Genomic DNA, 15,611 nt, shown 5'->3' with positions numbered 1-15,611 from the left:
TCAGTTTTCTGATAATTGACAATGTTGATTAAATTTGTTCAAGTTAATGATTAGTGATAAAAATCAATGTGCTGACTACTTGGAAGTAGCTTCAGACAGGTCTCTATGTTTGAAAAACTTTAACCTTTCTTTATCCTGTTTGATTTTCTTTACCACCAACCTAAGTGTTGTGATTCCTACCAGGTGGAATAGAGTATGCTCAGGAAGACAGAAGTATGAAGAACCCCTGTTTTCAGGAAGTTTGAGAGTCCAGAGAATACAAAATATTTTGGAAAACAATTATGCAGAAGAGGGTGGTCTGACAGACATAGAACAGTGGAATATTTTTTAATTGCATGAATTGGGATGACATTGGATCTGGATTTGTGTACTAGATTGAACTTGAGTACACACTGCGGAGAAAATGCCACAACAGATGAATGCAACAGCAATGGCAAATTGTAGTAAAGGGAAGAAGTAGATCATGTGGAAGGAGGTGGCTATTGATGGAGGAGAGAGAAAGGGAAAAAAATGGTTATAGCAAGACGTTTAATTGTGGTACAAAAGCTCCGAAGTGCTACATCAAATAAAGACATTGAAGGTGATTGGAAATAAGCAACTGTAATTCAGAGGCTTAGGACCAGAGGGTTTTACTAAAATGGCATTTGTACTGAGACAAAAACTATGGGTATAAAAGCAGGTTGTGAAAGTAGAGAGGGGACCGAGGAGCCCAGTTGCAGGTCAAAGAAAGTAGAAATAGAATCAGTCTGGAAGCTAGAAACAAAATAAGGTCAGGATAAATTGTACATAACAAATGCGTTGGAGAAGTTGACCTGAGCTCCTTGGAACATGTCCTCATTGGCAGTTGTTACAGGTTCTATCACTGCTGGGAATCAAATCTATTGTGAAGAGGTTAAAAACAAGTGAGAGGCTTATATGTTATTTTTTGATAAGAAAGGTAAAGTGGGTAAATGAAAAATAACTCTAGGAAATAAAGAAGAGAGGGACAGCTTTCTATATTATTTAGTAGTTTTTGCTTTGCTTTCTAGCTCTTAGTCACCTGGCCAAGGATTAAATCATATTACAATTCAGGCAGTCTAATTAGGAATATTTGCTCTTCACTGTTATCTATACTGATTCTATAAGAAACCATTGGCACTCAGTAGCACTGGTGGATATTAATCCAAATTATGAGAATGCTAATTATTATTAGATACTCTCTAATGAAGGTGGGTACATTACTCTAAGAGTTAGAATTTCTTAAAGAAGAGTGAGCTTTAAGTAGTTTACATTGACCATTCAACCTTTCTATCATTTCGTGAAGAAATACAGAAATAATAAATGCTTTTTGAAACCTTCCTTGGGTTTTGGCTAGATAGATAAAATTTGGAAATTTTACCTTGACACAATACTATTTCATCTATAGCCCATAAACAAATTTTGTCATTTTTCTGATAATTGACAATGTTGATTAAGTTTGTTGAGGTTAATGATTGGTGATAATAATCAATGTGCTGACTACACACATGGATTACATGTCAGTCTCTGTGAGATCAATTGAGACAATCTTCTTATTGATACTTATTGGAGGGTATTCCTTAATAATATTTCAAAATTAAAATTAAATCAAAATCCCCCAGAATACTTGCTGATAGGCAGAGAGGATTTGTTTTGGGGAAGCACTCAAGAAATTGCATCACTAAGTAATATTGCTCAACAAGGGGCCACAACTGGAGAACCACGGCTCCAAACTGTAGATGCTGTAGTTTCAACTTCCAAAAATAGGAATAGCTGTAATGGGTTACTGACCTGAACATCTAATCATTCTGTCTAACAATGAGTTCAGATCAACTCTAACAACACAAAAGTCATTTTGTCTGGTAAATGTGTCTTAACATCACATTGTCATATTCAACAACTCACTACATAGCATATAAAGTTGACTTAACATGGGGGCATTTGTGGAAACAGTTTTTCCTTGACCTTCCTTTTCATAGTTTTCATTTTAAAGTTATATATATGTATATTTTTATTTCTGTACCGTACAGACTTCCCTGTCTTATCTACCTCATGCCAGAGTATAGTCCTAGTTTATTTTTCTTTACATGTTATAAATCTTGTCTTATATTCTTTAACTCTTTTATTTATTTATTTATTTTAGTTGTAGATGGACACAATAGTTTTATTTATTTATTTTTATGTGGTGCAGAGGATTAAACCCAGGGCCTCATGTATGTGAGGCAAGTACTCTACCACTGAGTCACAACCCCAGCCCGTCCTATTCGTTAACTGTTAACACACACATTTTCATATGTCCCTCAACATATACTTCTTGAAACATGCCTCTCCCCCTTGATGCCACAAACACTACCTCAACAGTAACTTTTCTGGGTTGTTTCTATAAAATATAAACTTGTATGCACGTCTACTTTATTTACTAAGACACTATTTTTGGATTTATTCTTGAATTAAGCCTGATCATATTCCTTTGGTCCTTGTATGAAATTATTGTAATTAGCTTACCTCAAAGGATAGCTGGTGACTAGTCCTGAGAATTTCATTGTCATGATCACCATGAGAATATGGTTAAAAATACTCTCACTTCCTGTCTCCTTTATGCTGGTCTAGAATATAATTTCCACTCAGATGACTGGACCAGGAAGACTATTATTTGACTGTTGTTTGAGGAGTTAGATATTTTAAACTCACAGATATTCTCAATTATGAAATCAGTGTTTCCTTTATTTGTAGAGTCTATAATAGCACCATAATTTTTACTTTCCCATATTTGTCATAATTTTCTTATTAAAAAATAAAAAAGCTATATTTATTTCTAAAATCTGATTTAATGACACAGGACAAGAAGTTTATATTTTAAAAAAGAAAATGTTACCCATTTCTTTTTATGGCATGTATATTAAACATTAAGTTCATTTTGATTTTGAGTTTCTTACACTTAATTTTAATAATCCTCCCATTTGTTGATAACCAAGGAATTTGGGATTCTTTTCCTATGGTTTATTATCAGAAGCTCTAGAGCAATAGGACATTAAAAATTAAATAGAGTTTATTACTTTGTAGAAGCAAAGCTTTAGAAAGAGATTAAATTAACCTCTTTACTTCTTAAATGCTCTTGTACTAATGTGAGATTTCATCTTGAAGCAATGTGTGTGTGTGTGTGTGTGTGTGTGTGTGTTTCAACCATAAAGGTTTCATTAAGTATTTGAAACTTTGTCTTATTGAATTTCTAGACTGGTTCATCTATTTCAGTAATGCAGAAGACTAAATCTCATAGTGTAAAAGCAAAATTACACTGGACTTTAAACAATTACACTTGTTTAAGCAAGAAAGGCTGAACCTTTGCAACTGAGAAGAGTGATTAAACTCAACTCAATGAAATAAAAACAAAGGATTTTTAAATGGATGAAGGAACTAATGGAAAAGGAGAGAGGGATATTGCTTGATTTGGTTAAGGCATCTGTCTTATTGTCTTTCTTCACTTTCAAAGTTAGTCTCCTACCCACCAGAAAGACTGGGAGACAGGAGCATTAACTCAGAACTGGATGACTACATTTCGGAGATGCCTCCTAGGTCCTTAGGAAAGACATTTTTGATTTGTAGATGATTTAAATTTCAAAGAAACAGAGAAAAATGTATAGTTTCTCTAAATTTCTAAGAAGAGGAAGATTCAGATCTTTTGGTCAGAAAGAAGGCTGTGGGGACTGTGTAGATAGTCTCTGAATGACTCTTCATCTTCTCACCAAATGGGATAAGACAATGTACATAAATTCTAGTGAATACAGATATTTTACATTTAGTTATTTAATATACCTGTATTATTGTCCTTGCTCTTTAGAGTTAAATGACAGGATATATTTAAATGATATATGCATATTCTTCCTTTATATTGAAATATGCATTGGTACGATGTTACATTTTTCTTCTCAAGAAACAAACAATTTCATGTTCCTGGGCAGCAAAATGTAAGGTAAAAAGTTAGTGAAAAATCCAGTGGTCTGTAATTAGATCAAAAAAATTTTAAACAAATTCTGTGTTCTCTACAAGCCTGACTTCAATTGCTGTTTGAGAACTTGAATGAGATAAGAAGAATGCCATGATAATTGTGATGCAAAGGAGAACAATCCATGCATTTGTTTTATGAAATATTATTTCATAACTTACTAGTTACAGAAAGCAGTATAAGAGATTTTCAAGGAGGACATAGCCAATAATGTAAATTGATGTGAAGTACAAAATGTAAATGATATAAAAATGCATAAGAACTAGAAAATATCATTGGGTTAATTGGTCAAGAGATCTTTTCAAACCCATAAGCCCTTGCTGCCAGAGTAGCACCATGCACAGTATTCAAGTGGGGCAGGGCTGACAGAAGAGTGGAGCCAGGTGGCGCCCCACCCTGTTACCCAAAAAATGGGTCCCAGGTATTGTGAGAGTTAACAGAGTAGAGAGAAATTAAGTTCAAGTGTCACCTAAACATGTTTCACTGTGAGGGAATGACATATGGAAGACAAAACACACTGAAATTTCAAAAGAAATGGATAACTGAAAGAAAGTAGGACATCAGGGTAGTGAGAAAGGTTGGCAGATGGAATGAATCATTTAGGAAAGAAGAAGTCCACAGCTCTTGAAACAGAAAGGAAGAAAAGCAAGAATTCATCTGTCTTACAATTTTTTTTAATTCTCTGTAGCTGAGGATAAAGGAACAGAAAATTAATTTGTATTTATCTAATGGAAGATTTTTAGTTTGAGTCAGTCTCATTATTTTCACCTACTTTCCAATGCTATATGATCAATTCCGTAAATATTAAGGATATATTATTTTAAAAAATATTTTAAAGAAATCATATTTAGCACCAGTCTTTCTAAGCTGCAGTTTATTTAATAGAATTATATCATTTTTGACAACTAATAGAATTGTATAATTTTCCCTGGATAAATTCTAATTCTGGTAGTGAAAGGGTATTTTTAGCTTGATAGGAATATGAACTCAAAATACTCATTAATTTTGAATATCATATGGCCTGAAAATTGTGCTGATTAATAGTCGCCTAATCAAATAACTGGTATTAAGACATCAGTCTGTGATGGTAGCCATACTGTGAAACATTCATTTTATTTATGGCACCTAAGTGAAAATTTTGGTAATTTATGAACAACGTATGTTTTCTCTTAAGATTGTGGGGACATGGTAGGAATGGCAAAATAATGATGATATTACTATTATTAATTTAATTCACTTCTTTTCCCTTCAAGGAAGAGCTTACTCCAAAAAGCATAATTTACGCCCATCAAAAATATCTTTTTTCTTAAGTTCCTGCCCCTGATACTTACCTACGGTTGTTCTCTTCAGGACATTCAAAAGAACATTAAAATTCAACCGTGCTTTTCTTAAACTGTTTGAATGATTAACTGCTATAATTAGCTTTCAGTAAATTCACAAAATAAATTAATGCTTTATAATTAAATACAAACCCAACTTCTTTTCAGTATCTGTTTTTACATTGAAATTATCAGAGATGCTGTGCTAAAGCTCTTCTAAGAAAGGGGGTAAAGTGTTTTTGTTGATGTTATTCTTCTTTGTTAATGAGCTTCTATTCAGGCCATAGATAGGCCATTGTAGTGTTAGATAAAGGGAAGTGGGTATAAGAATAATTAATTTTATACAAGAACAACATAACAACAAAAAATCCTTACTTTTACCCATCTGCTGGAATCTTTAATATGTTTTTACTTTTTATAATAACACTTCATACTTTTTAAAACATATGATGTAGATTATTATTTCAAAAAATTAAGATCAATTGTCTAAACAGATGATATCAATGTTTAAAATTGTACGTAAGCCAACGCATTGAGTTTCTTCTTAATACTGTTTGCATGTTTCAAAATGTCCATTTCAAAAATAGGATCAAACTGATAAATTAATTGTTAAAAAAAATTTCAGGTAGGTTGAGAGGAAAGAAGCATGCTGCCTTCAGTGCAGATAGGCTTATTAAATAACTCTGAAATGTTTTTGAGCTTCACATACCTTTGTATACTTTTTAATTTAAAAACTCAAAATATTCCCCTTCCACTTGGCCTTTTTAAATTGTGAATTTTATTTCTACTGCAGTGTTGATTTTTCTGTGGTGCTTTTAAATGGAAGTACCTACATCAGCAATAATACAACCCAACTGTAAAGTCTTTTCATTGGTACTTTTCAATTGATAGTTTCTCTTGGGTTAAGATATTCCACAAATAAAGGGTTCTGTAATGAATACAAGTAGCCTGTTTAGAAATGTGGCAGTGTGTATGTCCTCATATTCAATGCTCTGAAAAGTTCTGGACAAAAACAATATGTTACTCATATAATCAACTCCCAAACTTTATCTGTTCTGCTTTGCTTTAACAGCACCCTTATTCACCTATTTCTGAACTATCTTAGCAAATACTTTTTGGATGGTTTACATGTGCTAGAGGCCAACTTTCCCCTTCTTCTTCCATCTTTCATCAGAAATGATTATCAACTGAGCCCACAAGTATGTAAAGAAGCAATTTGGCCTGAAATGAAATCTTATTTACAAAACAGAATGTTGATAGGTAATACCCCTGGAGCATTATATTGGTTATTGCACTGCAGTGAGACCTCCTGTATTCTGTACGGAATCTGCATTCTCATATATGTCTCTAATACTGGTTGTTCAAAAATATCATTCTGCTCCCACAACAAATCCTCTGAATTCTAGAAGACATCATATCTTCTCTCTTCATATCCTGTTTCGCCCAGTGCATCTCGGCAAATGAGAATATGAAACAAAATCAAAGACAAATGGACATATCAGACTGATTGGAAACAATTGGCATCTGTAAATTTAATACTTTGGAATGTCAATATTAATTAAAGGAAAATTATTGGGCACAAATTATAACAAGAAACATATTTAGGATGTGGGGACCATAAAGAAGAGTAAAATGTGGCCCCACTCCCCACCTGTTAAGTCCCCATAAGGAGATAGGTGCCTAATCATGATGGGACAGGTTCTATATACTCATGTTTACTATCTTTTAGATTGCTTTGCTGATATAGTCTGTTTCAAACTGTTCATTCAAATGGCATCTGGTGTTACTGGAAAACACTTTATTTCTCACACAAATATTTTATTTTTTTTTATCTGAGGATAAATGAACAGGAAATCAATTTGTATTTGAAAGAAAGAAAGAAAAAAGAAATGAATATATAGAGAGAGACCAATAGTCTTTTTATTCATTTATAAACTTGGAATGGTAATCCATGGTCACTTTGTCTAATTCTTCTAAAACAGATTCTTAGCAGAAGTCCAAAAACTGAAACCTAATAAATCATACTTCCAAAAGAGATGCTTTTTCACTAAAATTGAAAACACATTTTTCATTTTTTTTATTCTATCTAAAATGATTTTATTTTCCTGTTGAAGTCTATATATTGTTTATGGAATAGTTTAATGAAAAAAGTAATGTATTTTATAATTTTAAGGCTACATCTACAGTCAACATATATTCTTACCACCTCCTACTTGAGGAAACCACAAGTCCAACCTTCTCCAGTGCCTGTGCTGCCTCTCTAGCCTAAGTTCACAACACAAATCTAGTTTTAAATAATGTAAGTCTTCCCTATAGCCATCAACATTCATAGGCACAAATCTACTTCTTACTTTAGGGAAACATCAGCAGCAAACCCTACTCAGATTTTACAGTGAATGGCCTTTGTATCCATGTATGTTTTAATTCCATTCACAGAGCATCTTTATATATCTCAAATTTGAGAGACCTCAGTAAGTGCATTTAGAATGTTCTTACAAGTAACCTGTCAGAAATGAATGTGAGCCAAGTTTGCACTCAATTCTCAAAATATAAAAAAGGGAGACTGTGGCTATACTGCAATGTTTCCTACCTGATTATTCAGAACAGAGGCTTAGCTTCATGCCAATCTTTTACATGCATTGCCAGACTAAACAAGTACCTTCTGAGGTTCATCCATCACAATTTATGATACATTAAACCAAATCTAATGTTCTCTCAGGCTGGTGTTAGGGGATTTTCAATATTCAAGCTAAGAAATTGCATTTGGGGAAAGGGATTTCTCCTCTCTTTTTCCAAAGAATGTCTTTAGTTCTATAGTCTCTTTGAGTCTATTGGACCCCAGTTATACTTCAACACTAATCACAGATTGATTTTAAGAGTCTGAAATCGTAACTGGTAGCAGAAAGTGACTTTAAATTAACATTGCATGAACTACTATAAATTGTTCACTGAAAAAGAGAGTGTTTAATTATAAATGAAGGAACCTGCTTCCCAGCTGATTAACTATATTAAACACTTTATATTTTCAAAGCTCAAACACAATTGTTAATAAGCTATTTCTCACAGTGGGTCTCCGAGGGGGCCTAATACTATCACCTCCTATTTTTAAAAATGACACACTTGACCCATAAGAATTAGATAGTTCATCTTGGACCACATAGCATAGAAATGAAAAACTAAAATTAGGTTGCAAGTTCTCATGTACTAATGTCTGGTTTACAGAGCTATGTTCTTGGTTTTCTGAGCAAAGTCAGTGAAAAGACTAAATAAATTTCATTGTCCTCTATTTCTACAGATGTCATCCACACACAGAATTTTATTTTCCTTAGACCATTTCATTCCTAGTTATGTTGTTACAGGAATAACAAAACCAACATAGAAAAATGACTCTCTGGTCAAATTACTCACACCCCTTGTTCTGATATTCCTTAAATTGAGCTCAGTTAGCAGATTGAGTTACCCTGCTTTTCTCTTTAGAATCAGTGTCAGTTGAAAAACTAGCATGAATGGCTTATGCCAAATCTTAGAATTGTCTGATACAGAGATCAAATATACTTATCAATAAAGTTTCTTTTTAGTTTGTTAAAGTACACTTGATTATATTTTCTTCTCTCAAACATTTTTATTCTTATTTATTGACTGTAGCTTTATAATCAGTAATAATGTTTTATTCAGCCTTTTCATTGCTACAACCAAAAGGCCTGACAAGAACAATTTTAGAAATGGAAAAGTTTATTTGGGTTTTATGGTTTCAGAGGTCTCAGTCTATAGATGGCTGACTTAATTGCTTTGGAATAGAGGTGAAGAAGAACATCTTGGGGGAATGGTGTAGCAGAGGAAAGCAGCTCAGGACATGACACCAGGAAAAAGAGAGAGAGAGAGAGAGAGAGAGAGAGAGAGAGAGAGAGAGAGAGAGAGAGAGAGAGAGAGAGAGAATGGCGCGCAGACCCGCCTGCAAGTATACTCTGCTCACAAAAACAAAATATATACCCCAAGGGTACACCCCCACCCCCAGTGACCCAACTCCTCCAGTCACAACCTACCTGCCTACAGTTATCCAGGTTAACCCATGTAAGTGGATTAATGCACTGATTAAGACTTACCCAACCAATCATTTTACTTTAAAATTTTCATGCATTTTCTCACCCATGAGCTTTATGGAGACACCTCATATCTAAACTATAATAAATATCTTTTCTTAAATATTTTGTCTTATGAATTGTTTTCCAGGAATAAAAGAATAGGTAATACTTGCCATGGATATATATTCATTTCACATTTTTTATCAGCAGTTGAGTTGTTTAGCAGTATAAATCTAATTTGGTTGATTAATTTATAATTCTTTCAGTGTCAGTATCACTTTAATATGTTCACTATGCACAGCACAGAACTACAAAATAATGACTGCATAGTAAGTAAATGTTAATCACACAAGCATTCAAGCTTTCTGATGTGTGTTTTTATCTGCCACCAACATAAACTCTGTAATGTAAATTATTCTAAGTACCCTCATGGTACCCTAATATTAATATGAAGTTACTAGTAAGATAATATGTAAAATCCAAAAACTTTAAAAATTCTTTTTAGGTTTATCTTTTCTCTTCAGAAACTGAATAAGGAACATTCTTAGAAAAGAAATCCTCATGCAAGTATTATGATACTGACAAAAGTAAATGCTCTTGATACAATATTGTTTTAGATCTTTTTTTAAAGGATATTCTGTGCTCTTATACGCTTTAGAACTGTGAGTCCATTGAGTTGTATGTGCACAATATTATTTATCATGAATGTTTTTATCACATTTCCCTTTCTGAATACATTGTGAAGTTGTACTTCAGTGCCTATGAATATATAAGTACTTGACTCTAAGTAATAGAAACCACAGTTTATCCTGATTTTGTCCTATAGTAACCTTCTTAGGGATAAATAAGATTCAAAAGTTGAATTTTTTATTATGGAAAAATGTAAACAGTATTAAAATGTTCATATCCTGGTGTTTTCATTAAGACTGAAGCTTAGACATTTTCTAAACAATAATTTTGGGTGTTCTTTTCTGTAATTCAGACTTCTTTAAGCATATAAAACATTTCTTACATTTACATACAAGCATCACAAGCATTTGGTAAATAAATGGAGCCATAATCTATGACCATGGACCATGTTTTTTTCTTTGTTTGTTTCTCATCTCACAAATCAGGGCCTCATTGAGTGACTAGTCCCGAGAAGCACTTCCTTAAATATGTCTTGAATAAAATAATAGAAATGTTAAATTTGATATTCATTTATCTCTCCTCATATGCTAAGATACAAACAAGCAAACAGATAAAAATATTTGAGACTATAGAGTAAAGAAATTTATAATCAACATTTTTTTTTTAAGATTTGAAAATGTCTTCATTTCCAGTTCATTCTTCTCATGTCTATAGAATTCTATGGTGTTCTTTGACCTTTCTCAGACTGAGGAAAATCTGCTTAAATTAAAGAGAGTTTGTCCCCAATTGCAGTTAGAAGGCCTCTGTTATCTCCAGATCTATTGAATTCATGTCTTTTTTCACAGTATCATTATGTTGTAACTTTAATGGTAAAAATGATTTATCAATATTTTATTCTGATAATTGTGTTTCACTACATATGCTATATTTCATCATATGAGAATAATGATGTCAAAGGAGACTGAAGAAGATGTTGGAAAAAAATGAAAATGTGGGTATAAAAGAATCATTCATAAAATGAAGCAAACTCTATTCCATATTGAGTCCTGCCATGTCATTCAAAGTTCAGGCCTGAAGAAGCCTATAGATGCAGCTCTCTAACAGTCATTACTACTGATCATAGTGTCAACTCAGCAGTGACCTGAGACCCAGAAAACACCACTTTTAGGATTCAAACTTGGAAGGTATTCCAAATCATCTGCCAGAGAGGTCCATTTGGTCATCTGTAGGAGAGATCTAGCAAACAGTTTTAACTAGAAACATCCATTAGGGCAGAATAAAGCAGTTCATAGAAGATGCTTTGAAATTTTTTCCAGTTTTTCCTTCTTTTCATTTTCTTTTTTAGTTCACGTTATTTCTACATCTGAGAATGCTTCATAAATACGAAACAACTCAATTCTTAACTTGTTTTGGTCATTATAAGATACAACCTTAGAAGAATTTTCTTTAATATGACAGTTGTACAATATTTGAGTTGTTTAGAAAATTATGGAATAATTAAAAATGGCATAGAAATGGTATTAGACTAAATGATCCATGTTATTACTTTTAACTTTAATATACTGTCTTTATGTAAACAAAGTTCATCATTTGTTCAAAATTCAATTGCAAAAATATAATAGTAGCATAGTATATTGAAATTTAATTGCACATAGACTTAAAGTGTACTTTTGTATCACAGGAAAACATTATCTGATTTATAAAAACAAGTGTTTATAGTTTTTAAAATGGCTTATTGTTTTAGATTATTGCTGAATTACCTAACTCAGGTTTACCACAATATTTAGAAACCTAGAGAAGCCTTATGCACATTTTATATTGTTTTGATTTACATCATTTCAGCCCAGGAATAATTACCTAAACTGAATTAATAATCCCTAAGGTTATGAAAATACCACTAACTCCTCATGGAATTTTTATGTTTTAGCATTAAAAAAAGGACGATTTTGGATCACCCCAGATCCTTATCACAAGGATGACAACATCCAGATTGGGCGAGAGGTGAAAATATCTTGCCAAGTAGAAGCTGTTCCTTCTGAGGAGTTGACATTTAGTTGGTTTAAAAATGGTCGCCCATTAAGAAGTTCTGAGCGGATGGTTATTACACAGACTGACCCCGACATCTCCCCTGGAACAACAAACTTGGATATCATTGATTTAAAATTCACGGATTTTGGGACATACACATGTGTAGCCTCTCTGAAAGGAGGAGGAATATCTGATATCAGTATTGATGTCAATATATCCAGCAGCACAGGTAAGAAATATATTTATGATGCAAATAGTGCTCATGTTTAGAATAATTTCTTTAAATTTGGCAGACAAAATAGTCTTTAGTCAAGCTAAGGACATTTGTATTTTTTTAAATTTCCTAATATAAAAATCCTATTGTTTTGAATGTCCAATAAATATCAGATTGTGAGATATGTTACTTCTATATGGATTTATGTATGATTTTGCAGAAATCATGCAAATAAAATTAATAGCATTGACAAAGATAGATACAGGTTTCTGGGCTAAATAATATCATGCTCTCATTAACAATGAACCCTGTGTAGACTTAAAAATTATATTTATAAATTAAAAAACAAATAACTAGAGAGTTGAGACAATTTGCACAAATTTTAACAGAAATTATTTAGTTCTAAATCCAAATCCTGAGAGATATATTAATTAAAAGTAATTTTAAGTAAAAGTATGTAAGAAATTTAAGTAAAAGGTAAGTAAGAAATTTCTCTTCTACTAACAAAAAAAGTGATTAATGTGTTAAAGTTGCAGTTGGATGTGACATTTTGGAGAATCTCTTCGCAGAATCTGTTCTCAATGAAATTAGTTAAAACTAAAAATATATTGAAGTGAAATTCCTTCTTTTAAATTTAAAAATGAAAATAGATTATTAATTTTTCTCTAAATTAAATGTGGATCTGTAGATGAGTAAAATCACAGCTGGTTGATATGGGAGGACACTTCAGGTGAGCTTTGAATGTGTTTTAAAGCCCGTTATCAGATGAAATTTCAATGGAAGATTCTTATATAGCACTAAGTAAATACTGTGTGTGGCAAACATAGAGCGCTATTGTAGTGGCATGCACTGTGTTGATGAATGCTTAACAGTTGGCTCTTGGTTTCCAGTCAGGCAGCATTTGACTCTTGTGTGTTATTATTCACCTGTAGCACTATGCTTTCTCGTGGCTCCAAATCACAATACACACTGAATTGATTTTACTCCTAAGGAACATAGGTCCATACTTCAGGGTGACAAAATGTGCTTACTTTTCACAGTTCTGCTTTCTAAAGAATAATTTTTATCCACTGAAATTAATGTACAAGGAAAGTTGGATGACAAAAAGTATGTGTATTTGGACATTATTCCTTTTCTATTAAAAAAAAAGGTTTTTTTTTATCTAACTGATCTTTAGATATAGGTGCCAACATTTTCAGACAAATTCATTTAGGATATTTTGTGGAAATGTGTCAATATGCCCAGTTATTGATTCATGTGCTCAATCAGCAAATACAAACCAATTACCTTAATTAGTGTGTGAGGTGACACTGCACCAAGTGACAGTGATGTGAGATCTTTCCTATAAGGAAAAGAACAAGACAGAAGAATAGTACATCCAGGATCAGTTGTCCTTATTTCTTGAAGGGTACTTTTCCAGAATTTAATACATAATTATAGGAATCACTTTGGTTTTTTGGTTGCTTGTCTGCTTTTGTTTGCCTATTTCTTTTTCAGAAGCAGTGACATAAAAGTTGTATCCAAAGAATCAGGGCTTCTATCTAAAAGGACTCATGTGATTAGACCCTGTTTCACATACTGTTAAACACAAGGGAATCACAGAAAAGAGAGGAAACAGAGAAAAACAAACAGGAAAAAAAATAAAAAAAAAGGAACATTACAAACTTACTCCTAGAATGAACCCGTATATTCACTTTTAAACACATTAGTTATATTGTCTATTTGAAACTGTGTATTTTAAGTGACAAAGTAGAAAGAAGGACTGACAGTGATTCTTGAAATTTCCAAAATCCCTAAAAGGAAAATTCAATATTACCAAAGAGCAAGTTTTACTCAGGAAAGTGCCTCTTATTAAAAAGAGATTAGTTATATAATCAAATTGTCTTCACTATTGCTAGTTTGCCTGGTAAACAAAGGTTACAATACTGTAGATAAAAGAAATACATTGAGTCTTCTGCCAAACACTACCCCATGAGTCTCCCTACCTACCATGCATATTGAGCTGCATCCTAGCCCTTTTTACTTTTTGAGACAGGGTCTCCCTAATTTGTCTAGGCTGGCCATGAATTTGTGCTCCTCTTACTCAGCCTGCTGAGTAGCTGGGATTACAGGTGCTCAGACACATGCCAGCTCTTAATATTTTTAAGCCTTTTCATTTTTCATAAAAATTCTTATATTGAATCTCAGAAGTTACCATGTCTTAAGAGACATATGAAAGATGAGGATGTGCTACCACGAAGCATTTCTGCCTAATGTTGAAATTTTTTATTTTAATCCCAGACCACATTTCAACATATATTTTAGATGTCTTTTAAAACAGAAATATAAAGTATCCCAGAAATGTAAATCCTGGTTTAAATCGTCACAAATATTTTCAAAAGACTGTGATTTAATGTTAAACTGTGGGGATGCTACATGCATTTTGGAGTTTGCTGATGCATTTGATTGAATAACAATAACTTTATATATTCATGGATTTTGTATCATTTTCACATTAGTTCAATATTATAGACTTTTCCCTCCTGTTTCTATAATCATACAAGTCATCTTTAGTAGGAGAAGTTGTTGTTTTGTCAATCTAAGATTGTTTCTTTCAGATTCCTTTCTGAGTTATTTCTATGCACCCAGCTTTGTATTCTATGGTGATAGTAAAAATGTGCCTTGCCCTTAGGCAGTTTTAATCTGAGTTGTCAAAACAGATTATATGGAAACTAGAGGTTATATGTAGCAAATGGATAGTGTGCTTTAAGTTTGTTTCAACATCCATAGGTATGTTGAATGCTTTTGCCAATGTAGATGTAGGAAAATTTCAGAGAAATTACATCTGAGTTAAATCCTGATAGAAGCAGCATTGTGAACTGACCATGGAAGATATGTTGGACAAAATATGTAGGATGTAGAAAGTTCCAGGAATATTAAAGTACTTATTTCTTGCATCTATTTTAGGTTATTAATTAATATTACCATAAATTATATTGATTTGTTCTAATTTTGTAATGTTCATTACTAAAAATATATAGTACGTGGCTAGACTGCCGGTAAAGGGAAAACCACAGTATAATAATTGCTCTAAACATATCAAAATTAAATAATTAATTTTAAACAATTATAATAATTCATTTTTGTAAAATAAAATTCCTTCACATACTTACTGAAAAATGCTGGTAAATCTTAGAATAAAATGTTTGTAACAGTTAAATTCAGATCCATAAATTATCATTACTTATTTGTTATTCATTCTATAAATGTAAAATTTTGGAGGATTTGCTGCAAAATGTAGTACTGTCCCATAGTAAAGTCCTTAGTTGCTCATTAGATTAGCTTTCACGTTTTCCTTT

The 15,611-nt window shown here is 32.5% G+C and overlaps 1 protein-coding gene across 1 annotated transcript in view; it reads left to right on the top strand.

Annotated features, from left to right (window-relative positions):
* The window catches only part of Mdga2 (MAM domain containing glycosylphosphatidylinositol anchor 2), a 759,648-nt gene that overhangs the window by 546,562 nt on the left and 197,475 nt on the right, over window positions 1-15,611 (top strand). The window contains exon 7 of the mRNA XM_027929596.2: window positions 11,959-12,288. Within this exon, the coding sequence (XP_027785397.1) occupies window positions 11,959-12,288 (330 nt within the window). The remainder of the gene's footprint in view (window positions 1-11,958; window positions 12,289-15,611) is intronic.

This window comes from Marmota flaviventris, chromosome 2 (assembly GCF_047511675.1).
Source record: "Marmota flaviventris isolate mMarFla1 chromosome 2, mMarFla1.hap1, whole genome shotgun sequence".
NCBI classification, from domain to species: domain Eukaryota; kingdom Metazoa; phylum Chordata; class Mammalia; order Rodentia; family Sciuridae; genus Marmota; species Marmota flaviventris.
Note: the sequence above shows the minus strand (reverse complement) of the source record. Positions and strands in the feature narration are given on the sequence as shown.